Here is a 25,570-nt window from a genome sequence, read left to right as displayed (position 1 = left end):
CTATAGCTCTATTGTAGAATTTACAAAGTTTACATATTTAGATGCTTCTAAAAGAACATGCCTGCCAGTTTCTTTGCCCCATGCCCATAGACAGTGGGGTGTCCTGAACAGGTTGCTGGAAGAATTGCCTGGTACCAGCTCTGCTCCCCTAGGCCCCAAGGATAGCATCCCGACATCCTGCAGGATGGCCCTGCCTGGCACACCACTGCGCAGCAGCAAAACCCTCTTCTGAGTCAGCCGCCCCATAGCCCTGCTGGTTGCCTGGAGGTCTCAAAACCAAGTACTAGGGATTTGGTGTGCCTGCCCATCATCTTTGAGTGACAGTAACCAGGGTGACCAGTGCACCTGTGAGGAAGACGAAGTGGATGAAGGAGACACTCTGCTTCCCCTCCAGGAGAAAGGAAGAAGGAGTGACCTGGGGGGGTGGGTAGTTCCCTGGAACCTGTCCACAACCAGAAGGAGCCTGTCTTTCTATTGTGCTTGACTAAAAGTGAGGTCCGGGTAGCCTCAAACCCCTGGGAAATAATACATAACACTTTGTCCATATAGTGCCGACAGCTCATAGGCCCTGAGCACAGTCTGCAGATGTGAGGACCAAGTCCTGCTTAGAGCATCTAGGATCCAAAAAAAAAAAACAGACAAGATTGAAATAATTCTAAAGGTTTAGGTTGATAATGACATTTCTTTTTCTTCCTTTTTTTGTTATTTTTTTAAATTATTTTTAAAAAATTATTTTTTTTTATTGGCAACTTCCATAATTATAGACAATAAACCATGGTAATCCCCCACATACACATTCCCCTTCTCAACTCCACTCTCCATCCTATTCCCTCCCTCTCTCAGTCTCTCTTTTGTTTTGATGTCATCATCTTTTCTTTCTGTTATACTGGCCTTGTATAGGTAGTATCAGGCACTGTAAAGTCATGGATATCCAGGCCATTTTGTGTCTGTAAGAATGCATTGTAAGGAGACCTATCCTTCCTTTGGTTCTTACATTATACCTGTCACCTCTTCTGCAATGGACCCTGAGCCTTGGAAGGTATGATGGAGATATTTCAGTGCTGAGCACTCCTCTGTCACGTCTTTTCAGTACCATGGTACCTTCTGAATCATCCCAAGTCACCACCATCTGAAAAGAGAAGCTTCCCTGACCAAAAGTGAGAGTAGCATTAATATATGGGTATGAACATTAAGAAAAGTGCTTATAGGCAGTTTGGTGAGCATAATATATACAGTTAGCCAGACACTAGCAGGCATTACACCAATAAGGCTCATGACTTTCTCCACCATAGGTTTTCAGTATCAGGCATGTATTCCCTCCTGTGGAACGGGCCTCCAGTTCAATTAGAGAACAGTTGGTTTCCCCCATAATAGACATGCCACTATTGCATCTGTTGGCTCATTTGGTCTGGCTGGCCAAATTTAAGGCTTGCAGGATCCACTGTTGTTTATCTCCACTGATGACTTCTCTCTCTCCCATGGAGCTGCATGCAGCATAGTGTTTCCTGGCTTTCTGTCAGCTGGTCTACAAGGAGGAGGTTTTTAGCTCAGCTCCAGCAGGATTTCTCAGTGAACTTGTGGCCCAAGCATGTGGAGTCTTCAGCAATACAGTTTTAGCATCTATTCCTGATGGGAAACCAAGAGCCTCAGCAATGTCCCATAGTGTTTGGGGGGTACCAGGGGCCTCCCTGGCCAACAGCTCACTGGAACGTATCCTATCCCTGGCACTGAAAATTTTCTAGTAACAATCTATGGCTTTTGGGTGTGCCATTGTCCAAAAAAGTAGGTTTTTATATGACTTATTCATACCCGCTTAGGTTTTGATTAATCCTCCTCCCACCTTTTGTTTGTTTGTTTTAGGTAGGGCCTCACTAGCCCAGGCTGGCCTGGAATTTGCTATGTAGTCTCACGTTGGCCTCGAACTCACAGTGCTGTACCCACCTCCTGAGTGCCGAGATTAAAGGCGTGCAGCACCACTGCTGATACTGACTTTCATTTTATTTCCTAGAATTCTGCTCACCTCTAAGAATAGTTACTTAAAACACTTTTAGATTTGCTTTTCTTTTTAGCAGTGGGAATTTCCTCATTAATTGTTTAAAACAAATCCGTTTATTTGGTGTGCCGTGTGCATGTGTGTACAGGGTGAGCACAGGCATGCGCACGCCACTGTGCGCATGTGCAGGTCAGAGGACAGCTTTTGGGTAAGTCCTTGCTTTCCGTCTCATTTTGAGGCAGGATCATTGTTGGTGTTCACCCCTCCATTTGCAAGCTTCTAGGGACATTCTTGTTTCTGCCTCCCTTCTCACACTCGGAGCACTGGGGTCACGGGAGCTAGCCACAGCCTCCGGCTTTTACCTGGGGTCTGAGGGCTGACTTGGGTACTACTCACAATTTCATCACAAGTGCTTTATCCACTGACCATCTCCCCAGCCCCAGATCTGTTTATCTCTTAAGAATATGACTCTCTGGAATGATGGTTCAGCAATTAAAGGCACTTACTTGCTTACAAAGGCTGCTGACCCGGGTTCAATTTCTAAGCCACCCATAAAAGCCAGGTACAAAACGTGGCACAAGTGTCTGGTGTCCCTGTACAGCAGCAAGAGGCTCTGGTGTGCTCAACCCCTCCCCCCCCACACCTGTGCAAATATAAATATGTTATGACTCCCTGTATCAGAAATGGATCATATGCTACAGCTCAAAATGAGCAAGAATAGTTGAACTCAACAGTACCATGATGGTTGTCTGTGGACTAAGCTGGGCCATGTTTGGAACAACAAAATATCCCTCCATGTGTTAAAAAGAAGAGAAGGCCCAAGCCATAGTTCAGTGCTGGAGCGCTTGCCTAGCACGCACAAGGCCCCGGCTCACCCAAAGGGAGGAGTGCTCCAAGGGAGACGCACAGCGGAGAGGTGTGTCACCCTTTCCTTGGGAGAGGACACTTCTTGCCCTCTGCAGAGGCTCTCACCATGAAACTGCTTACCCATTAAGAAAAGCGTGGTTCTGGGGCTGGGAGAATGGCCTGGTGGGAAAGTGCTTTCCACACAGCAGGGGGACCTGAGCTTGAGTGCCCAGTATTCATGGAAAGTGCTGGGTGTGGCAGCGCATGTCTGTCATCCCCACCCTGGGGAGGCAAAGACAGGAGCTCCGTGGGGTTTGCTGGCCAGCTAGCCTAGCCAGATCAGTGAGCTCCATGGACAGTGGGAGAAGCACAAGGTGGAGAACAATAAAGACCCAAGTCCATCTGGCCTCTGTGTGCACGCTGATACGTGCACATGCACTCATAACACACTTGAGCCCACATACATAAAACACAGGCACCACACAGACACAAAAAATAATTGTGGTTCTTCTAATATTTAGATTTTACCCAATGATGGAAAAGATCAGTTTTCTTGTGGAAATTCAGTGGCTGACCAAGCTTTCCTTGATTCCCTCTCAGCAAGTACAGCCCAAGCCAGTTCATCAGCTGTCAACAGCCATAACCAGGTAGGTCCCAGCTCCCCACGCTGGATGCCGCTGGCCCTCCTGAGAGCAGAGTGTGCTTGTGGAAGCTTGTGATGCATCAGAATTCTTACTGCTCCCTGAAAGCGTAATCAAAGTAGCTGTTACGGGTTTCATGTGGCATTTCTGTTGGGTACTAACAAAGAACTTACCTGCTAACCTTATTAATGGCCGTTTGCAAAACTTCCTATAGGACAAAAGATGGAGTGTTGTGAGTTGCTTTTAAAAGTCTGTTGTAATATAAATATAGACCATCACCCCGAAAGGCTAAATACTGTCCAAAGTAAGGGCCTGAAAAGAACAGAAGGGTCCTGATGTTGAGAGCAGCGTCAAAACTTTGGCTGGATGAGCACCACACACGTGGATGCTTCTCTCAGTGCCTCATATCCTGCCCACACTAGTGGGGAATAGGGGCTGGAGGCATGGCTTAGCGGTTAAGGCCCTTGCTTGCAAAGCCTAAGGACCCAGACTTGATTCCCCAGGACCCACATAAGCCAGATGCACAAGGTGGCGCATGTGTCTGGAGTTTGTTTGCAGTGGCTGGAGGCCCTGGCGTGCCCATTCTCTATCTGCCTCTCTCTGTCATAAATAAATAAATTAATAATTAATTTATTAAAAAAATATATTTTTTAAAGAAGTGGGGAACAAATCCAGACACTCAACACTTAAGCTATTTCTTACAGTATTGCTTCCAGGCAATCTAGAATAGTGGGTCATTTTGAGAAAGATGCAGTAAAACTTTATACTAGTTTTAATCAAAATTTGATCATTTATATAACTATGAGCTGGGTGTGGTGGCGCACGCCTTTAATTCCAGCACTTGGGAGGTACAGATAGGAGGATCGCCATGAGTTCAAGGCCACTCTGAGGCTACATAGTGAGTTCCAGGTCACCCTGGGCTAGAGCGAGACCCTACCTCAAAAATAAATAAATCTGTCTAGTTCAGTTATTGCTGAATGTTTATTCAAACTGAATGATAAAAATTTTTTAAATGGATATTAAAACAATGCTACACTATCTTTAAAAATGAACAAGTTTAGGAAACATTGTTTTTGATATTTTAAAATTATTTATTTATTTATTTGAAGGTGGAGATAGAATGGGCACACCTGGGCTTCCGGCCACTGCAAATGAACTCCAGATGTGTACTCCACCTTGTACATCTGGTGTTACATGGGTACCAGGGAATTGAACTCAGGTCCTTAGGATTTGCTGACAAGTGCCTTAACTGCTGAGCCATCTCTCCAACCCCTATTTCTTTCTTTATTATATTATTTTTATTTATTTGCAAAGAGAAAGAAGGGAGAAGAGACGTCAGGGCTTCCAGCCGCTGCAAACAGACTCCAAACGCATGTGCCACTTTGTGTATCTGGCTTTACGTGGGTACTCGGAACTCGAACTCAGGTTGTTAGGCTCTGCAGGCAAGCACCTTAACTGCTGAGCCATCTCTCCAGCCCCTATTGTTATTTTTTCATGACACAAAAGATTTTAAATTATTTGAGCCTGGTTATCATATTATTTATAACTATTTGTTTGCAGAATGCACCTTAATTTTCTAAGACTGTACCCCACCCATATTGACTATATGTATTCCATCTACTATCCAGTTGTTTACTTAAATAATTCTCACTAGTTAAAAAGCAATGCATTTTCTGGGCTGGATAGATGGCTTAGTGGTTAAGGCATTTGCCTGCAAAACCAAAGGATCCTGGTTCTACCCTCCAGGACCTACGTAAGCCAGATGCTCAAGGGGTCACATGCTTCTGGAGTTCATTTGCAGTGGCTGGAAGCCCTGATGCGCCCATTCTGTCTGTCTGTCTCTCTCCCTCTACCTCTTTCTCTCAAATAAATAAATAAATAAATATTTTTTAAAAAGCAATGCATTTTCTGTCTGTGGGTTCAGAAAATGGTTTGATGAATCTATTGAGTACTGTTGGCATGTTTTGATCATGTCCAGTCTGTAGTTTTGTTGCACCTGGCTCGAAGTGGATCTTGCGTGGCTTATGATCGGCCTTCATGCTTAAAATGATGCACATGTTTCATATTCCCATTAGTAGTTTTCCAAAATCACCAGAAGTTCATTTTGTAGAATCAGATCGTGTCTTTTGAGCTAAATAGCTATAAAGAAAAAAATGGGGAATTTTACAGGCACTTTTAGTTTTTCAGCTAAAATGGTTAGGTTTTTGTTTTGTTTTATTTTGTTCTTTTGTTGTTTGTTTGTTTGTTTTTAAACAGCAGAGGGTTTTGTAACTTTTTAGGCTCTTTTGAGAAAAATAGTAAAATCCTCATCACTCTTTTGTTTTTAAAAATATTAATTTATTTATGAGCAGAGAAAGAGAGAAAGAAAATAGGGGCTCACCATGGCCTCATCCAAATGAATTGCAGATACATGCATCACTTTGTGCATCTGTGAGGAGTTGAGCCTGGGCTGGCAGGCTTTGTAAGCAAGTGCATTTCACTCCTGAACCATCTCCCCAACCCGTCATCACTCTTTGTGGATGTAGGAAGCACATATTATTTGCTTTCCATTTCTACTTTTTGGCACAGTTGACACATAATTATTAAATATTGAATGAAGGAGAAGTGTCTCAAATTTTGTTTTCTTAGTCATAGGAATGAACTCAAGGGGTTGAAAACCCCTTTCTACCTTTTCCAGACAGCTTTGTTATTTTGTGAACAATAAATGCTGACTTGCACTCATTTTTGTTGTAAGTACCCTGGGAAAGTCTTGCTCTGGATGTTTCCAGCTGTCAAATTCCTGAGTTCTCCTCCTTTCCTTTCCTTCCAAGCAGGAAACTGTATTCCTGGTTGCAGTTGTGGGATAGTCAGGACAAACAGTGTACAGGTGTGTGTGTGGCCTCGGAGAACTTCCTCAGGCCCTGATAAGGGGGACCTTTGAATGTGCGTAAGCCCTTGACCTCACAGAAGAATATAAACCATAGTTTGGGCATGATTGGGGTGCTTCTCTCGTGGTGAGCCTCACCCCAACTCGACAAGTCTGAGAACACTGGGCTGTTGCTGATCTTGGTCTGGAAAGTCTAGGCAATCAGCTGAGGCAGTCATGACACTCGCTATGGTATTTCTTGTATCTCAGGATCACTGCCACTGCCTGGTCACCAGTAACTTGAAGACACCTTCAGATGGTCTGTCATGGTTTTAGTATAAGTGAGATCATACACTAGTCCCCTTGTTGCTCTGTCTTAATTGCTTCGAAATTCACTTTCATTGGTGTCTGTGAGATGAGAGCAATAGTAACATTTCACAGGAGAGCTGTGCCTAGAAAAGTCCACAGTCCAGCGCCACATCAATGCTAAGAGTCCCGACGGCCCTGCTGGGTGGTTATGGCGTCTGGGACTTGAGAGCTGGAAGTGAGCTCCAAAGCTGTTGTGAAAGCAAGTCAGTTGCCACGTCTCACCTAGAGCACACCCCAGAGAGCGTTCGTCTGCTTGCTTCCCCCTCGCTTCTCAGGCTGGCAGGGTGATTCTACTGCCCACAGCTTGGTAGGACTCTCTTAAGGCTCTTTGTGAACTTTGGGGTGACAAGGTGGCTTTGTTCATTTTGGCTGGACTGTTACGTAATTCCTTTGAAAGCAAAAGGTTTAGAATCTTAACATTTTGCATTGGGGTTTTTTTCTGCATTTCTGTCATCACTGGCTATGGTGTTTGCATGACATTCGCTCTACTCCTCCTGTGTAGCTTCTGGGATTTTTAGTGCTTTGGCAGACAGTGCGCTGACAGGTATCCACTGCTGCCCAGCTGGGCTTCTGCATGTACTGTTGTGAATGGGTGGCACGCTAGAATTTTCTAGTGAACCTAGTCCTGCCATGAATTTGCTGTTGTAGTTAAAAATGTGGTGTACTCTTTCTCACCTGCTTACCAAGACACCTTCTTTTATTTTAAGGTGGATGTTTGGGCTCAGATTGGTTGTGTTGAAAGTCTCAGCCAGTCACCACCTTCTTCTTCTTCTCCTTCTCCTTCTTCTTCCCTAAATAAGGTAAATTTGACTCAAATGACTGACTGCAGCAAGTAAACTTCCTAAGGTGTCTCATGGAAGGTTTTCTGGGGCTTGGTCTGATAAACATAACTGCTGAAGTGCTAGGGCCCTCCGGGCTGTCAAGCTGAGGCCCCACTGGGACATGGTCACTGACATTTGTCCCCAGTGAGATCCAGTGACTGAAGAACTAGGGCCCTGTGGGCTGTCAAGCTGAGGCCCCATTGGCACATAGTCACTGACATTTGTCCCCAGTGAGATACAGTGCCTGAAGAAGTAGGGCCTTGCGGACTTGTCAAGCTGACGCCCCATTGGGACACGGTCAGTGACATTTGTCCCCAGTGAGATCCAGCAAAGGGGTTTAATTCTATGGGTGACAGTGAGTCTTCAGAGCCTGGTGTCAGGGAGGAGCAGAAGAGAAGAGGCTAAAGATGTCACTCGGTGAAAATGACCAAGGAGGGAAAGGGGGAGGGAGGGCCAGGGAAGCCAGACCTTGCTCAGAGAGGGTTGTCACGGTCCAGATCTACATTTGAGACAGAAAGGGCTGTTGGGACAGACAGCAACAAAAATCAGTGGCCAAAGGATCCTTCCTTCAAACAGATCATCGCTACCCAGCTTGTTCCAGTAGAAGTGAGAGTTTGAAAGCACCACACTCAGCATTTAGCACAGAAGGTGTTTGTGCCAAAGCCCCAGGAATTCCGGGTTGCTGCTGAGCTTGACAGTGAAAGAGCCACCCTCTCCCCTCCCCTCCTCCTCCTCTCCTTCCTTTCTTCCTTCCTCTTTCTTTTTTCGAGGTAGGGTATTTCTTTGGCCCAGGCTGACCTGGAATTCACTGTGTAGTCTCAGGCTACACTCAAACACACAGCGATCCTCCTGCCTCCGCCTCCCCAGTGCTGGGCTTAAAGGCTGTGTCACCATGCCAGGCTTCCTCTTTCTTTTATGTGTTTGAAAGAAACAAATCTTTGGCTAGCTCCTTGCATCATCTGTTTTAAGACATTTCTAGTAATATGACCTGACATTTAAACCATTTCTAAAGGTAGCTCTCTAGCCTTTTCCTTTGTAGTATAAACTAATAGGTATGCTACTCAGATGGGATTTACTTAAAAAAAAAAAAAAAAAACACTGCTGGCTTTCATTCTTTTCTTTATAACTTACTTTTTTATGTGTGGGGACATGTAGAGTCCAGCGGACAACCTCCAGTATTATCCTTCAATACACCCTCCAACTCTTTTTGAGACAGGCTGTCTCGCTGTCCCAGAGCTTACCAGTGGTAGACTGGCCACCTAGTGATCCCAAGGATCCGCCCATGCCCGCCTCCCCAGCACTGAGGTGGCAGATACTTGCCACCCTACATGGTCTTTACCTTGTTACTGGGGACTGAACGCACTTCCCCATCATGCTTGAGAGACAAGCACTTTACCAAGCAAGCTATCTTCCCAGCCTGACAGCGTCTGCTTGAAACGTGACTACCTTTACCACGTGGTCAGCTTTGCTGTGACTGTCATGTGCTCACGTACCATCCTACCCTGTGTCTACCGTGGCTCCACTTGCTGTTGTTCTGGCTGTAGTCAGGTACAAGCCAGTCTAGTTCACTAAAAAACTTAGCTAATGCCAAAAATCCTGTCTATGGCTGCCTTTAAGAAAGTTCCTGATAAAAAGCCAATGTCATTGCTCTGTGTCTGTCTTGCGAGGCTGGGGTAGCTTTTGAACGTGAAGTTTTAAACTGGCAGGTATGCGGTGGTGCTCCTGGCCCTTACGGTGTGCGAGCGTAGTCGTAGTCGGCGTGGCGGTTAGGTAGAAAGCCACATGAAATCAACCACTTACCGCGAAGGAGAATGAAGCATGCTTGTCATGCATCCAGGTGAACCTCTTATGTGGTGGACATCGTGTTGAATTCCATATCCTTTTATTCCATTTGAGCTCTCTCTTTACTCTGCATGTATTACTTGGTCAAATAAAAATAGAAACCTACTTAAAAATGCAGTAGGTTGCTAAAAGCAGTTAAGGGGATGAGACAGGTCCTCAGCAGCAGGCGTTCTCTGAGCATGCGAGGCTGAGAGAAAAGAGCCGGCCGGGCGCTGCTGGCTGTGCTTTCCTGTGCTCCAGGCCGGCACGAGGCCTAGAACGGCTTTCAGCGCACCTCTGCTGCGCTTCCAGCACTGAGGATTGTGTCGGCCACTGTGGAACAGAGTCACAGTTTGAAGTCATAAATGTTTTTTCTCCTTTTCCCCACACATAGGTTGGTAGTGGCAATGACCCCTGGTCAGCCTGGAATGCCCCCAAATCTGGAAACTGGGACAGTTCAGATGCCTGGGGCTCCAGGCCAGAGGCGGCTGGCACCCAGAGAAACACCGCCAACAACTGGGACGCTGCCTTCGGCCACCCTCAAGCCTACCAGGGACCAGGTGAGGAGAAGCTGGCTGAGAGGCAGGAAGACCAGGCTGGCCTGGCTACTCTCACACCCACCACAGAACGCCTCAGGGACCCTGGAGGGGTGAAGGCCCTACAGTTCCACCCAGTCCTAACACTGTCCGCCCGAAGTCAGCCAAGGGCTTCCCAGGAACCCCTTCCCAGGTTCCGTTAGCGTGTAGAGATGTTCACCGAGCCCATGGAAACACCCTGCTTACTGTTGTCAGTTATCACAAAGGCAAACGCATGGGCACACGTGGGGTACACCGGGAGGCATGGAGAGGTGGCAGAGCTCGGGCCCTCTCCCAGCACAGCACCCTCCACAGCATCCACTGGAAGCTCTCAAACCTCTAGTCAGGAGGAGGCTGAATCCCCGTCATAGATGATCACGTCGTCGCCCATTCTTCTCCTTTCCCCAGAGGAGGGTGACGCTGAAGGGTTTAAGCTTCTAGTCATTCATGACTTGGCTTTTCTCCTGATCATCTTCAGTCCAAGAGCCCATCATGAGTCACCCCATTAGACCAGAAGTTGCTCTGGACAGTCAGGAAATTCCAAGGGATTACAACTGTGTCAGGAGTCAAAGACCAAATATAGTCAGCCTGCCTCTATACCCTTAGCTTTTGCAACCTCTGGTCCCACAGCCTCAAGTTCTAAAACCTCAGGTTCAACAAACCTAGGGTTCAGTCAGCTGCAGGTTTTTTTTCTCTGTACTGAACACATAACAGATATTTCTTACTGCCCTGTATCATACAGTGTGATGATTACATAGCATCTGTTTTCATCATAGTAGGTGTTAGACGTGATCTAGAAATGACCTAACATCTACTCCAGTACTGGACCATCTTCTGTAAGGCGGCTCAGCATCTGTGTCGCCGTTGTTAAGTAAATCGGGGCTGCTGAAACACAAGGGCTGCGATACCACCCTAGTGCATCTGGGAACTGAGGTGACTGCGGACTGATGAGGGCCAGTGCGACAGGGTAAAGAAATTGGACAGAGGGATAATTCATTTCTCAAATGGGGTGGAACAGGAAGACGTGAGATTTCAGGATGCAACTCAATACCGTGTGACTCCAAAATTATGGATTATTTCTGGAATTTTCCCTTTAATATATCCATACCATGGTTGACCACAGGTAACTGAAACTGAAACCATGAATAGGGTTGTCTATCACTGGATTGCTTTCCCTATTGACTTATGTACTTTAGATACTAACCCAATATCAGCCATATGGTTCACAAGTACATTCTCTTCATGAATAAGCTGGTTTTATTTGTTGATTATTTCCTGTGTTGCGTAGAAGCTTGCTGGCTTGTTTGAAGCCAGACTTGGTGGCTTAGTCTTGCAGATTATCTTTTTGTTTGTTTTTCGAGGTAGGGCCTTGCTCTAGTTCAGGCTGTCCTGGAATTCACTATGTAGTCTCAGGGTGGCCTCAAACTTACAGAGATCCTCCTGAGTGCTGGGATTAAAGGTGTGCCCCACCACACCTGACTGCAAGTAATCTTTTGAGGCAGGGTCTGACTCTAGCCCAGGCCGGCCTCAGGCTCACAGTGATCCTACCTGAGTGCTGAGAATAAAGGCATGTGCACCACACCCAGCAAACTTGGTGGTGCCTGAGCTTTGGGTACAATATCTAAAACACATTGCCAAGACAGTGTCGGGATTTTCTTCCTGTTACCCTCTAGTAGTTTTATAATTTGGGGTCTTACATTTAAGTCTTTTATACATTTTATGTTGATTGTTATGTTGATGATGTTATATATGATGTAAGATAAGGGCCCAATTTCATTCTTCTGTGTGTGGGTATCCAGGTTTCTGTTTTTGGTTTTTTTTTTTTTTTTCATTTTATTTTTTTGCAAGTAGGGGTATGGGAATGCCAGGCCTCTTGCAACTGCAAATGAACTCCAGATGCATGCACTGCTTTACTCATCTAGCTTTATGTGGGTACTGGGAATCAAACCTAAGCTATCAGACTTTGCAGGTGAATGCCTTTAACCACTGAGTCATCTCTCCAGCCCAGATATCCAGGTTTTTTTTAATGTAGCTTTATTTATTTATTAGAGAGAGAGAGAGAAAGGATGCCTCAGGGCTTCCAGCCACTGCACATGAACTCCAGATGCATGTACCACCTTGCGCATCTGGTTTACATGAGTATTGGGTAATCGAACTGAAACCCTTTGTCTTTGCAGACAAGCGCCTTAACCGCTAAGCCATCTCTCCAGCCCCTCCCACCTTTTGTTTTTAGCTATGACTGGATATAACATTTATTTATAGCATGTTAGAAATTTATTTCCTGTTTTACATATTTTATTTATTTATTTACTTATTTTGAGAGAGAGAGGCAGATAATGGGTGCACTAGGGCTGCTAGCCACTTCAAACAAACTCCAGGTGCATGCACCACCTTGTGCATCTGACTCGTGTGCGTACTAGGGAATCGTACCTGGGTCCTTAGGCTTCACAGGCAAAAGCCTTAACCGCTAAGTCATTTCTTCAGCCTTTTCAATACCATTTATTGGAGAAACTGTCCTTTCCCCCATCACGTCTTCTCAAGGCCTTTGTCAATTCTTTTCACCTAATGACTCTGTTTAACTTATTTCTGATTTGTCTTTTGCACTAAACAGCAGAACCGGACTCCAAAGCCTGTTCTCTTAGCCTGCGCACCACGCTCTAGAGCTGTGTCCTTTCTAGCGTGGGCTTTAGGCCCGAGCAGCTGAGGCAGCAAGTTTCCTAAGTCATCTTGCTTTGTGTCTTGTCTTCCTGGGTCGCGTGTCCGCCGCAGCGCCCGGGGACGACGATGACTGGGACGACGACTGGGACGACAAGTCCTCCTCGGGCTACTTCAAGGACGCGGAGTCGGCAGAAGCCGGGGCCGCTCAGCGAGGGGGTGGCCGCCCTGCTGCCTCCTCCATGAAGCTGCCGCTGAACAAGTAAGAACGAAAGGGAACGGGGAGGCCGGGGGGCGTGCAGACGTGCGCACGAGACGCGGAGCACGGGAGGCCGGAGCACGGGAGGCCGGGGGGCGTGCAGACGTGCGCACGAGACGCGGAGCACGGGAGGCCGGAGCACGGGAGGCCGGAGCACGGGAGGCCGGGGGGCGTGCAGACGTGCGCACGAGACGCGGAGCACGGGAGGCCGGAGCACGGGAGGCCGGGGGGCGTGCAGACGTGCACACGAGACGCGGAGCACGGGAGACCGGGGGCGTGCAGACGTGCACACGAGACGCGGAGCACGGGAGGCCGGGGGGCGTGCAGACGTGCACACGAGACGCGGAACACGGGAGGCCGGGGGGCGTGCAGACGTGCACACGAGACGCGGAACACGGGAGGCCAGGGGGCGTGCAGACGTGCACACGAGACGCGGAGCACGGGAGACCGGGGGCGTGCAGACGTGCACACGAGACGCGGAGCACGGGAGACCGGGGGGAGTGCAGACGTGCGCACGAGACGCGGAGCACGGGAGACCGGGGGGGAGTGCAGACGTGCGCACGAGACGCGGAGCACGGGAGACCGGGGGCGTGCAGATGTGCACACGAGACGCGGAGCACGGGAGGCCGGGGGGCGTGCAGACGTGCACACGAGACGCGGAGCACGGGAGGCCGGGGGGGCGTGCAGACGTGCACACGAGATGCAGAGCTAGTAGGCTTTTTCTACTCAGAACCTACTGAGTTTTTGGTATGGTTTGGACATTAAATTTGGGTCTAAGCTTGAAATCTGATTTTATCTAATCAATTTTACACGGTTAATAAGTGAATTGTTTATTCTATGTAAAGATCTTCATGCCAATTATAGATGACTCACACCTATAATTTCATTACTTAGAAGGTTGAGTCAAGAAGATCGGGAGTTCAGGGTCATCCTCAGTTGCATAGTAAGTCCAAGGCCAACCTGGGCTATAAGAGACTACATCACCTCGAAAATTAAGATAGAAGAGAGGGAGGGAGGAAAGGAAATCTGCAAAATATCTTTATTGCTTCCTGCTCTGCACTGCTCCCTATCTGATCTGTAAATTCCCTGCTTCCTGCTCTGCTCTCCCTCTCTATCTGCTTGTAAGCTTGGTGACCTATTAAAGTTTCCCCATTTCTGAAACAAAGAGGTTAGCTCTAATTAAAGATTCTTTCTGCTGTAAAATGTCATTGAAACCAAGTCATAACAGGTCTGACTTGAACCTGTACTTTTAAGGCTTCTGTCTCCTTGTGGTGCTGAGAACAACTTGAAGCACTGTGTATTTTTATTTAACAGGCTAGTGTACAAACAAGTCATTTAAACTTATAACAACTGTAAAAAGGTTAAGAGCTTTTCAGAAAACTGATATTACATGATAGCCATAATCTAGTCCTAGAACATAAACTTTATACTGGAAAAGGAGATCAGAAAAGTGAATGTGTTTGAGCATGATAAGAACCGTCTCGTGGGACTGGGAGATGATTCAGCCGGTAAAAGCCCTCGCAGAAGCATGCGGACCTGAGTTTAGTTCCCCGTACCCCAGCTGCATGGGGCTGAGGGAGACAGACAGAAGGACCACTGGGGTTCCCTGATCAGCCAGTCCAACTGCAAAACAGGAACTCCAAGTTCACTAAGAGGCTCAGTCTCAGAGAAATAATGTGGAAGAGCAATAGAGGAAACCGATGCCTTCCTTTGGCCTCTGCGTGCATGTTCCTGGGGCATGCACATCTGCACTCATACATGTGTGCACCACACACAACACACAGCAAACAAGAGGTTCCATCTGGCAATGCTTGAATAACTCCTTAATCACATTGCTGCTCAGTGAGTGTTAAGTGGGTAGACAGTCCTGCGGAGATTGGATGCAGTCTGTGAAAGTGCCAAAGCCATGGATGATCTGCGCGCTCCCCAGCTGTCTGTCGGGGAGCTGTGCTGTGCCAGACCTGTCCAGTGTGCCACGTGGAGATGCAGCATTGGTGTCTTCAAAGTTCACACTTGAGAACCACACAGACAAGTTATGATCCATGTAGCACCTGAGCTTGTCCTCTGACCTCACGTGTCTGTCATGGTGTGCACACCTCCACACAGACATGTACACACAAACCTATGCACACTCAGAAACTGGGAAAATATTTTAAGATGTTTCAAGTTTATAATTTTGTGTTAGGCCACCTGTGGCCAGATGTAGCCTGCATGTGGGCCACAGGCTCGATATGCCTATAAGGTCTCCACCAAAGGAGAACTTTCCTATGAAAGGGTTTGTGTAAACCCATTGTTTTATTAAGTACTTAATATATTCTCAGATCTCTTCCCAGGTCCTGGAAGATGTAAGTACTTTCTGTAAGGTATCTTCAGTCCACCATACTGTGTAAGCAGACAGTAGCAATTAAGCATAGTAAATTATATGGAAGAAATATAGTGGAATGCTGCAAAAGCTCTGCTGGAGTTGCAGGACGTGCTTTGGAAGTGTGAGGACCGTTACCAGTGGCTTAAATTTACAGTGCACAAGTAGTACTAGGCCCTTTATGTAAGCCTTTTCATCCTTCTGTCACTGGCAAGACAGGTCTTTCAGGTCCCATTCTTCACCCAGTGAGGCCAAGGCTTCCATGCTGCAAATGGGCTGGAGCTGCCCTTCAAACGCAGAGCCACCCAGTGCCCTCTGCCAAGACTCCCTCCTCCCCCTTCTGAGTGCACTCTCATGGGTAAGGGCCTGCTGGGAAGCCAGTGGGGAGTGAAAGAAAATGCACAGGCCTCTTACAGTGTCACACTGAACCTTTAGCATGGTATGGAAATGAAAATAGAAGTAATTTAGCTGGGATTTTTGTAGAAATAACATTCCTTTTGCCACATTGAGAACTTTGCTTTTCTTGAATTTTTTTTTTTTAAGAGAAGAATTCTAAAACCTCGATGAATCTTTTCTTTTGAAGAAGTAATACTCTGGGTGGTGGTGCATTCATTCTAGATGCTTTTCAGCTCTAGAAATTCCCTTCAGGTACAGAGTTGATTTCTAGAAGTACAAACTTGTTTATTATACTTTGGTTCACTTTTACTGAGGAGGCTTCTGTCCTGTCTTATAAACTAACTGATCCTGAAAACAAGTGCAAAGAAAGTAGTGTACACACTTGTAAACAGTGAGCATGACTTTCAGGAGCCTTCTAGAGTGGCCATTGCCTTATGTGATCAACTTAAATGGGCATGCTGGGTACTGGGGATAGAGAGGATGGACCTTCTTCAAATCGACCTTTTGCTTTATGTTGGTGACAGAGTGTTTCAGACCCAGTTGAGCAGGTAAGGTGCCCATGACTATCACACCTGTTGAAACCAAAGTGCTCTCTTGTCCTGGTGAACTTAACTAAGTGACTGACTGGCCACTGGACAGTCTGATTAAATTGGGTTCATTTACCACAATTTCCATTTCTGGTTCATCTGAAAGATAGAGCAAGGTTAAGACTGGTGAGTTAAGGTAATGTGGGGGAGAACTATAGAATTCTCATGAGGAAAGACAAAAGACTCATGGGCACTTATCTTCATGGTCAGATTTCCTGGATTTGCAAAACCTGGAATGGAACAGTATTTGTTGGCGAAACAACTAGCAAAACCCAAAGAGAAAATTCCCATCATTGTAAGTTTATTTATTTTTGTTTGCTTTGTTTCTAATTAAAGTCTTTTATAATGCCTAAGCTAAGATAGTTGGTAGTCTTGTGAAATATTTTTAAGGACACTTAATGTTCCAAAAAAACTGACCAATATATGTTAGCATCGTAAGAGTACTAAAGATATTCAGCATAAATTAATGCTTATTGCTGTCTAGATATTCTTTATTTTTATCTTCCCAACCACTAATAGAGTACCAGCATCACTCATACAGCTTTAATACTTTTTTTTTCCTGAGATAAAGTCTTGCAGTAGCCCAGGCTGACCTAGAATTCACTATGTAGTAGTATCAGGGTGGCTTTGAACCCATGACAATACACCTATCTCTGCCTCCTGATTGCTGGGGATCAATGGCATGCACCACCATGCCCAGCCCCAGCTATAATACTTTTTTAATCCAGAAGGTTTTTTAAAATATTTATTTATTTGAATGTTCATTACTTATTTATTTTTTTGAGAGCAACAGACACAGAGAGAAAGACAGATAGAGGGAGAGAGAGAAAATGGGTGTGCCAGGGCCTCCAGCCACTGCAAACGAACTCCAGACACATGCACCCCCTTGTGCATTTGGCTTATGTGGGTCCTGGGGAATCGAACCGGGGTCCTTAGTCTTCACAGGCAAATGCTTTACCCACTAAGCCATTTCTCCAGCTCTCCTGAAGTGTTTGGAAGCATATTTTACATACAATTTTTCTGCCAACCATATTTATTTAGCTAAGAAGTTCAGTTTATATCCTTAGGTTTCTGCCCTGACAAAGTACAAGCTCATTGTGAGGGGAGGAACCTTCCCCGGGAAGCCGGCTGTCAGCTGGAGATAACAGAGAAACCAGCACATAAAACCTGGGAGCTAATGGCGCCATAGGAAGTTAATCTGTGTTGGAGTGATGGTTATTATGTAACGTGGCAAAGGCCTTTTGGTTTCATCCTATACTTTGATTACTGATAGATTTTCTGTCTAGACAGAATTTAGGCAGTATCTAGTTTTATATTCCCAAGTGGAATTCTGGAAAAAACGGACTTTAACCCATAAGTATGTAAACTGGAAGAAGCCTTGAGTGTAATTGCCACGGACATAAGCGAGGATCTGATAATCTTTGGTTCTTGGGAGACTTGAGGAAATGCCAGGAATGATATTAAATTACTCAGTTACTGATGCCCTTATCTTTGAGAAGCTTAACATTATGAAAATCACTGGATAGAAGGGCTGTAACCCAGAGCCCCTTGTGTCCTTTTCCCTCAAAGCAATTATTTTCTTGTTTTCTTTTATTGCCAGGCTATTGAAAAACAAAGACATACATCATGATTCATTTTATTAAATTTAAAACTACAGAATTAAGACCCTTTGGCCTTGACCCTCACATTCTTAAATTTATTTATTTATTTATTAGAGAGAGAGAGAATGGGCATGCCAGGGCCTCCAGCTACTGTAAACAAACTCCAGATGTATGCACCACCTTATACATCTGGCTTATGTGGGTCCTGGGGAATTGAACCTAGGTCCTTTGGCTTTTCAGGCAAGTGCCTTAAACACTAAGCCATCTCCCCAGCCCACCCTCACACTCTTAAAGTGGACTTTGTCACAAGTGTGACAGTGGTAAAACAAAGCAAAAAGGTCAGCCTTTGAAACTGCTTGTTACAACCAGCCTGATATAAGTACCAAAAAAAAAAGAGAGAGAGAGAATGTATATGGTAATATGATATCATTGAGAAAATCTTAATATATAAATTCTTTTACAAAACGAATCAGGCTATAAATGAAGACTTTTAGGAAACTAGCCTGTTTCGTAGCTCTGGATAGTGGTTAGAGAGAGAGAGTGACACTCTGCCCCAACTGACACTCTCTAGACAAGGGGCCAATCGGTCATGGGGCAAGCTGCCCATGGAAACAGAAGGGCCCCTCTGAGCAAGCATGTGCTTTCATGTGACGTCTCCCAGGTGCGCTGACCAGTTTCTGCCTTCTCAAGAAGGAAATGAGAGTGGCCCACAAAGGACTTAAATTTTTTTAATTTTTTAAAAACTATGTATTGTAGCCGGGCGTGGTGGTACACGCCTTTAATCCCAACACTTGGGAGGCAGAGGTAGGAGGATCACAGTGAGTTCTAGGCCACCCTGAGAGTACATATGAATTCCAGGTCAGCCCGGACTAGAGTGAAACCCTACCTCAAAAAAAAAAAAAAAAAATTTTATGTATTGCATATGTGTATATAGGTGTGCCAGAGTCTCTTGCTGCTGCAAATGACTGCTCATCCAACTTTATATAGGTGGCTGGGGAATTAAACTGGGACCAGCAAACTTTTCAAGTAAGCATCATTAGCTGGCCATCTCCCCAGCCCTAGAACTTCAGTTCTAAAAGGAATTGTGTGCTGTTCTGTAGCAAATGTATTTCACGCCGTGCAGGTTGGAGATTATGGCCCAATGTGGGTGTACCCTACCTCTACATTTGACTGTGTAGTCGCAGATCCTAGGAAAGGCTCCAAGATGTATGGCCTGAAGAGCTACATAGAGTATCAGCTAACACCTACTGTAAGTATGTGTGTTCATGCAAACACAGTCCCCCTCTATCCCTGGCTACCATTTGCTTTTTTTTTTTTTTTTAAGTCAATTTTTGTAGCTGGTTCTGGTAACATTTTGTCTCTCTCCCTTATTTTGTAGAACACTAATCGATCTGTAAACCACAGGTATAAGCACTTTGACTGGCTGTATGAGCGTCTGCTGGTTAAGTTTGGGTCCGCCATTCCTATCCCTTCTCTCCCAGACAAGCAGGTGACAGGTGAGTGTGTGTAAATTTGAACACTTGAGTGACATGTGAAGAGATGCAAGCAGGTTGTACATCTGCAAACCACTTGTGTCTCTGTCATCTTTTACGGCAGCAAGGTGCGTGAGTGTGGAGATCACAGACTGCCGCGCACTGCACACGCGGGTTAGCCGAGTACCTGACAAGCGTGCTTCCTAAGCCGTGCAGCACGCGTCGCCAAGTCAGAGCGCTGTGTTCGTGCAGCGGGTTCCAACAGCCAGTGTTTTTGTCTTCTACAAAAGCAATGTGTGCATTTAAAAAATGAGACAAAAGGGATGATCTGAACAGTCTCAAATGGAAATGAAAATGTGTGACCCAGTGACAGACAGGCCATGCAGACCTGCTGTGTCCTTTTCTGAGAAATATGTAAACACCATGTGGGGAAGCCACAGAGCTAAGTTTTCGAACAAAGTGACACTTTATACTGAATTATTTGTCATCAGTTATTGCCCTCTCCCTTTTCTTGTTTACTTAAAGGTGTCACACTTACTCTACCCCTTATTTCCTCCCCAAGTCATTTCGTAACATGCTATGAGACCCCTTGGAAATCCCATCAGTGCCAAGGGGACGCTGTTGTTCTTGGCTCTGACTCTCTGCCTGGTATGGAGCCCTGTGTCTAAGCGCTTGAGGAGTAGCAAGTCTGACAAAATATAGGTGTGTAAGGAGACCTCAAGAGCTTCACCAAAGGTTAAAAGGCATGTCAGCAGGTAGCCAGAAAGAGTTCAGATAAACAAAGAATGGAATGAACAGAGAGAAGAGGCAGATAGGGAGAGATAGAATGGGTTTGCCAGGGCCTCCAGCCACTGCAAACGAACTTCAGATACGTGCACCCCCTTGTGCATCTGAACGGCATCTGGCTAATGTGGGTCCTGGGGAATCGAGCCTCAAACTGGGTTCCTTAGGCTTCACAGGCAAGCGCTAAACTGCTAAGCCATCTCTCCAGCCCTCTCGGGGAATTTCTTAAACTTTCTACTCATGTTTCCTTTTAGCCTGAGAAATTTCCCCACTGCACATACAAATCAAACATTTGCTGATAATCATAAGGAAGTTTATTTTAAGACAATTCTTTCATATATGAATAATTTTAGCATTTATTAAAAATGAAAGTCAGTTTGCATGTTGATGATATGGATATGTATATTTCTTTTTACATAAAGAATTAAATGTTGGCCAAATATTTGAAACTTTAGGACATAGCGCATCTTCAACATTTTTCAGAGTTGAGCAACATTTTGATATTATAATCATCAGTGCTGAGAGTGCTACCTCACATAAATGTGCAGTATACAGTCACAAGAGTATGTTTAGGGTATTTCAGAGATTGTTGGAAATTCTGTCCAAATTCCAAAACATAATCATCTAGCTATTTTTATAAAGCTCAAGTCAGCCCCTCAGAATCAACATTGTAACACAGCACAATTGAAGTACCTAGCTGATTTGATACGTACATGCTGAGGAGTGGCTGGGGGACAACAGGAAGTCCGTGTGGCGTGGCCCGCAGCGCCGGTGGGTGCCGTGCTTGTGCCTCCCCTGCTGGCAGGTAGCCGAGCTCACCCAGCAACCTTGCGCCGCGCCACAGGGATGCTCCCCTGGGAGAGGAGGCGGGGGGGGCATGCCAGGAACCTGCGTGGGGGCTGATGGTACACTCCCCCGCTCAGTTCAGAAGGAGTGACCATGCCACCTAAGGGAAGAGAGGGGAAGCTGGGCAGGTCTCATGGGAAGAAGAAACAGAAGCCAGGAGTGGTCGTTCTCAGCCCCTGTGCCCTGCGGACCCTCTGCTGCATCCGCCACCGTGTCCAGGAGTGGACGTCCTCAGCCTCTCTGCCCTGCTGACCCTCTGATGCATTGGTCACCGTGTCCAGGAGTGGACGTCCTCAGCCTCTCTGCCCTGCTGACCCTCTGCAGCATCAGCCACCACGTCGGGCACTGCTTGTGCCTGAGAGCCTTTACCTGGCCTGGCGCTCCCAAAGGGAAAAAGAGTGACCAGAGTTCAAAGCATCTCTTGGTTTCAGAGAACAAAACTTGAGAAAAAGAAATTAGGATAAGCAGGGCATGGTGGCGCATGCCTTTAATCCCAGCACTCGGGAGGCAGAAGTAGGAGAATCGCCGGGAGTTCGAGGCCACCCTGAGACTACCTAGTGAATTCCAGGTCAGCCTGGGCTAGAGTGAGATCCTACCTCGAAAAACCAAAAAACAAACAAACAAAGAAAAGAAATTAGGATAATTCTGTGACTGTAGGCAAAATAGATCTGACTGAAGACAACTTGAAGTGTACACTCAGTATACTTTTCTGTGGTAAGTAAATAAGGATGAAAGCATTTGTACTTCTGAAACTGAGCCAGAGTTGATAAGCCACTTTGGTTTTTCAGAAGTTATGGGAAGAAACCAAGCCTGAATATTACACACTGTGCTGGAGTTGATAGTAATTACTGTAATTCTAGAGTGATACTAAACCTTGTTCTCAAAGGTTAAAAGTCTGTTTCCTGTAATTGAACATTGTGGAAAAGAAGGGAGGTCACAGCCGAGGCGGCAGTGTCTGCTGGACAGTGCTCAGAAGAAACCGTCCATACACAGGCTGACCTTGGACCTCTGCCCCTGCGCAGCCTCCATTCTTGGCTTGTGAGCCTTGTCTCCTTTGAGCTTCTCTGACCCAGGGAGTCAGACCCTGGTGCAGGTTAAAGTGGAGAAACCAGACCTGGAGACAGCCAAAGCACGGACCCAGCTGGGTACCGTTTGGCACTGTCTGCAGGAGAAGGGCCACCTGGAGTGGGAGCGTCTGGAACCCTCCCTCAGATACCCACAAGGAGTGTTCCGTTACCGTCCGGGCAGAAGGCAGTCTGCCCTCTTCCCTCACCAGCAGAGAAAGAAGAGGAGGGAGATGGGTGGTGGGCTGACTGAGGGAGCCCTCAGAGATCCAGCACGAGTGATCAAGCTGTCTGACCGGAGCGTGGGCTTGGCCCAGTTCAGTGAGGGCACACCCGCATCCCATCTGCCACGCCTGGAAGTGCAACTACCCACGGTGCTGGGATGCTGGCACGCACCCAGCTCTCCCTTTTCCATTTGCCCACCCCCTCCCCAAGAATGAGGAGGGTTCAGAGGTCACCAATAGCAGCAAGAGTCATGTACAAGCTGCCTCCAGCCCACAGTCCCTGGGCCATCTGGAGAGGCCTGCCTATCCTACAATCTGTCCCCACTGCAGCCTGAGACCCAAAGCACCCCGATGAGGAGGAGGCCTCCAAGTGGAACCTTCTCCTTCCACACGTGCCTGTGACAACGTGCAGTGCTGGAAATGCACCCGCTGCAGGAGGAAGGAGGCATCTCAGAACAGGCTTGCTCCTCGGAAGCAAGAAGAGCCTACGGGAGCTGTACCGTCAGCAGTGATGTTCCCAGGGCCCTCCCCGCAACTACACCCCCCACCCCGGCCTCAAACAAAAAGATGTTTTTGTGTACGCAGCGAAAACACGGCAGTTCACACCGTGCAGTAGTCTCGAAGCTGTAGCACCACGCTTAAGACCGCACTTACTGGTGTGCACAGTGCACATGCCACGTGTCCAGAGCCAGGGCTGCGGTGAGGTGGCAGTGTGGTGCCAGCAAGCGCCGCCAGGAGTACCTCCAATTTATTACACATTGAATTTTGAATTTGGTTTTGGACATTACACACTCGGAAACCTTTTACTGTTGCCAAGTTTTTCATGACCTCCACATTGAGTTATGCAACCCCCACATAGGATCAGGAGCTGTGACCTAACATATATGCACATTTTAATAAAAATGTTACAGCGTACTTTATTTCTTAATATTTTCATTTATTTGCAAGGAGAGGAAGTGAGTGAGTATGGGTGAGCCAGAGCCTCCTACTACTATCCCCCAGATGTATGTGCCACTTTGTGCATCTGGAGTTCCACGGGTACTGGGGAATCGAACCCAGGCTGTCAGGCATTGCAAGCAAGCACTTTAACCGCTGAGCCATGTCTCTGTCCCTCTACAGTGTATTTTAAATTAATATTTGCTCAATGCTAGAGAAATAAAGGAACTTTTCTCCAATATAACCCCACTACTTTTCCTCAGTTTTATGTCTTTATTTTCATTTATGTCATACTTATATATTATCATAATGGTTCCGTTTGGTAGTTATTATTTTCTATAGTATTTCAACTTTTAAAGAAGCTACATGAAAATATTTAAAAGGGGGAAAACATCAATAGAGGCTTTTAAATTAGCCTACATATTTCTAGTGCTCTTCATTTTCCCCACTGGAGTCCAATCACTATTGTTAGTGACGTCCTTGTCACCTGAAGGACTTTCATATTTCACACAGTATAGACTTGCTGGCATTGAGTTCTCTCATTTATTATTTACCTATTATGTGTTTATTCTTTCTTTTTGAAGGATAGGATATTGGCAACAGTGACTGTCCTTCCATTTTCTTCTGGCCTCCATTGTTCAAATGACAGGTTAGCCATTAATTCTGATGATATCCCACACAGAAAGCTCAGTCCGGCCGCAGCCTGTGTGTGTGTGTGCACGCCATAGCAGAGGTCAGAGAAAACATCAGGTGTTCATCCAGAGGGCAGGGGCTCTCCTTTTGTTGTGGCCTCAAGCTTCCAGGTGACCCTTCTCTCTCTGCCACCCTTTCACCATTGACATGCTGGGATCGGGTTACAGGCACTAATGCTACAACTTCCGGCTTTATGTGGGTCCTGCAGCTTTGAACTCAGGCGCTTGTACCTGTGTGGTAAGCACTTTATCCACTGAGCCATCTTCCAGGCCCACGATGTTCTTTTTGTTTCATTTCATCTTGCAGCAGTTTGATTCTGCTGTGTCCAGGTGCGGGTCTCTTGTATGTATCCTACAAGTACAGTTTGCTGAGCTTTTTGAAGTAAACACTGACCTTTTTCATCCAACTTGGGAGATTATTCTTGCATCATTTCTTCAGGTGTCCTTTCTGCTTTGTTTTCGTCTTCTCCCTCTAAAATTCCGATTACAAGTACTTGGTGATTTCTGAGGATCAGTCATTCTGCATTATTTTTTCCCCTCAAATTCTTCATGCTGAATTATTTCTACAGATTTGCTGATCTTTTTTTCTGCTTTCCTGAATCTTACTTTTAGTTACTCTACTTTCAATTCCACAAGTTCCATTTGGTTCTTTTTCTATAATTTTGATCTCCTTGAGCATCTGTTTGTTAATAACTGGTCATGTTGCTCTTTAGTTTTTCAAACATGCTTTCTTTTAGCTCTGACATGTTTTATAGAAGCTGCTTTATTTCTGTTGGCTAAATTCAACATCTGGGGACACTTAGTGACAGTTTCTGCTGACTCCTACCCCCATCGGTATGGGTCCTGCCATGCCATGTCCTTGCAGAACTCTATAAATCTTTTTATGTGCATATGTGCTATTTACTTATTTATTTGACAGAGTGAGAGAAAGAAAGAAACAGAGAGAGAATGGGCACACTAGGGTCTCCAGCCACTGCAAACGAACTCCAGACATATGCACTACCATGTGCATCTGGCTTACATAGGAACTGGGGAATCAAACCTGGGTCCTTAGGCTTTGCAAGCATGTGCCTTAACCACTAAGCCATCACACCAGCCGTATTTTTTTTTTTTTTAATGAAAACAGGACATTTCTAAAGATACATTTTGGCAAGGCTGGGTTCTCATTTTGCCTCACTGAAGTCTGTTGCTTCTGCTTTGCATTTGTTTACGTGAACTTGCCCAGGCGAGCACTCTGAACTCTACCTCCCTTGCAGCTCAGTCATTTTAATGTTTGTTTATGGCTTCCTAGGGTTTGCTGCCCTGTGTAGACGAGCGAGAAGCCTGGAACTGACTGGACAGAGTCAGTGCCCTCTGTCCTGTATCGACGGAACTGGAAATAGGGAACGTATTCAAAGCTCAGGTCACTTTCAGGCTGGCCCTGGCCTTTTGTTCTCTGACTCTCTTACTTTATTTTAGTTTGGGGGACAGGTTTGTTTGTATGTATGTATTCATGTGGGAGGGGCGTACGTGTGCACGGGTTCACGTCGAGTTCAGGTGGTATTTCTCAAGAGCACCATCTACCTTCTTTTGAAACAAGGTCTCTCATTGGCCCGGAACTTGCCGTGTAAGTTAGCCTGCATGACCAGTGAGCTCCAAAGATCTACCTGTCCACCTTCCCAGCACTGAGATTATAAGCACACACCACCATGCCAAGCTTTGTTTGTTTGTTTGTTTAACCTGGGTTCTGAAGATTGAACTCAGAACCTCATGCTTGCATGGCAAGCTCTTTACCAACTGAGC

At 46.1% G+C, this 25,570-nt stretch overlaps 1 protein-coding gene and 1 pseudogene across 2 annotated transcripts in view; both read left to right on the top strand.

The window, feature by feature from the left end:
- The window catches only part of Snx9 (sorting nexin 9), an 83,931-nt gene that overhangs the window by 39,544 nt on the left and 18,817 nt on the right, over positions 1–25,570 (top strand). The window contains exons 4-9 of one of the 2 annotated variants that reach the window (XM_045158405.1): positions 3,361–3,486; positions 9,731–9,896; positions 12,681–12,828; positions 16,381–16,465; positions 18,895–19,020; positions 19,150–19,267. In XM_045158405.1, the coding sequence (XP_045014340.1) occupies positions 3,361–3,486; positions 9,731–9,896; positions 12,681–12,828; positions 16,381–16,465; positions 18,895–19,020; positions 19,150–19,267 (769 nt within the window). The remainder of the gene's footprint in view (positions 1–3,360; positions 3,487–9,730; positions 9,897–12,680; positions 12,829–16,380; positions 16,466–18,894; positions 19,021–19,149; positions 19,268–25,570) is intronic. The other variant, XM_045158406.1, reaches the window with a different exon arrangement.
- Positions 20,966–22,776, top strand: LOC123463375 (annotated as a pseudogene).

Source organism: Jaculus jaculus, chromosome 9 (assembly GCF_020740685.1).
Source record: "Jaculus jaculus isolate mJacJac1 chromosome 9, mJacJac1.mat.Y.cur, whole genome shotgun sequence".
In the NCBI taxonomy this organism is placed as follows: domain Eukaryota; kingdom Metazoa; phylum Chordata; class Mammalia; order Rodentia; family Dipodidae; genus Jaculus; species Jaculus jaculus.
The sequence above is the reverse complement of the archived record's forward strand: the minus strand, read 5'-3'. Positions and strand labels throughout refer to the sequence as shown.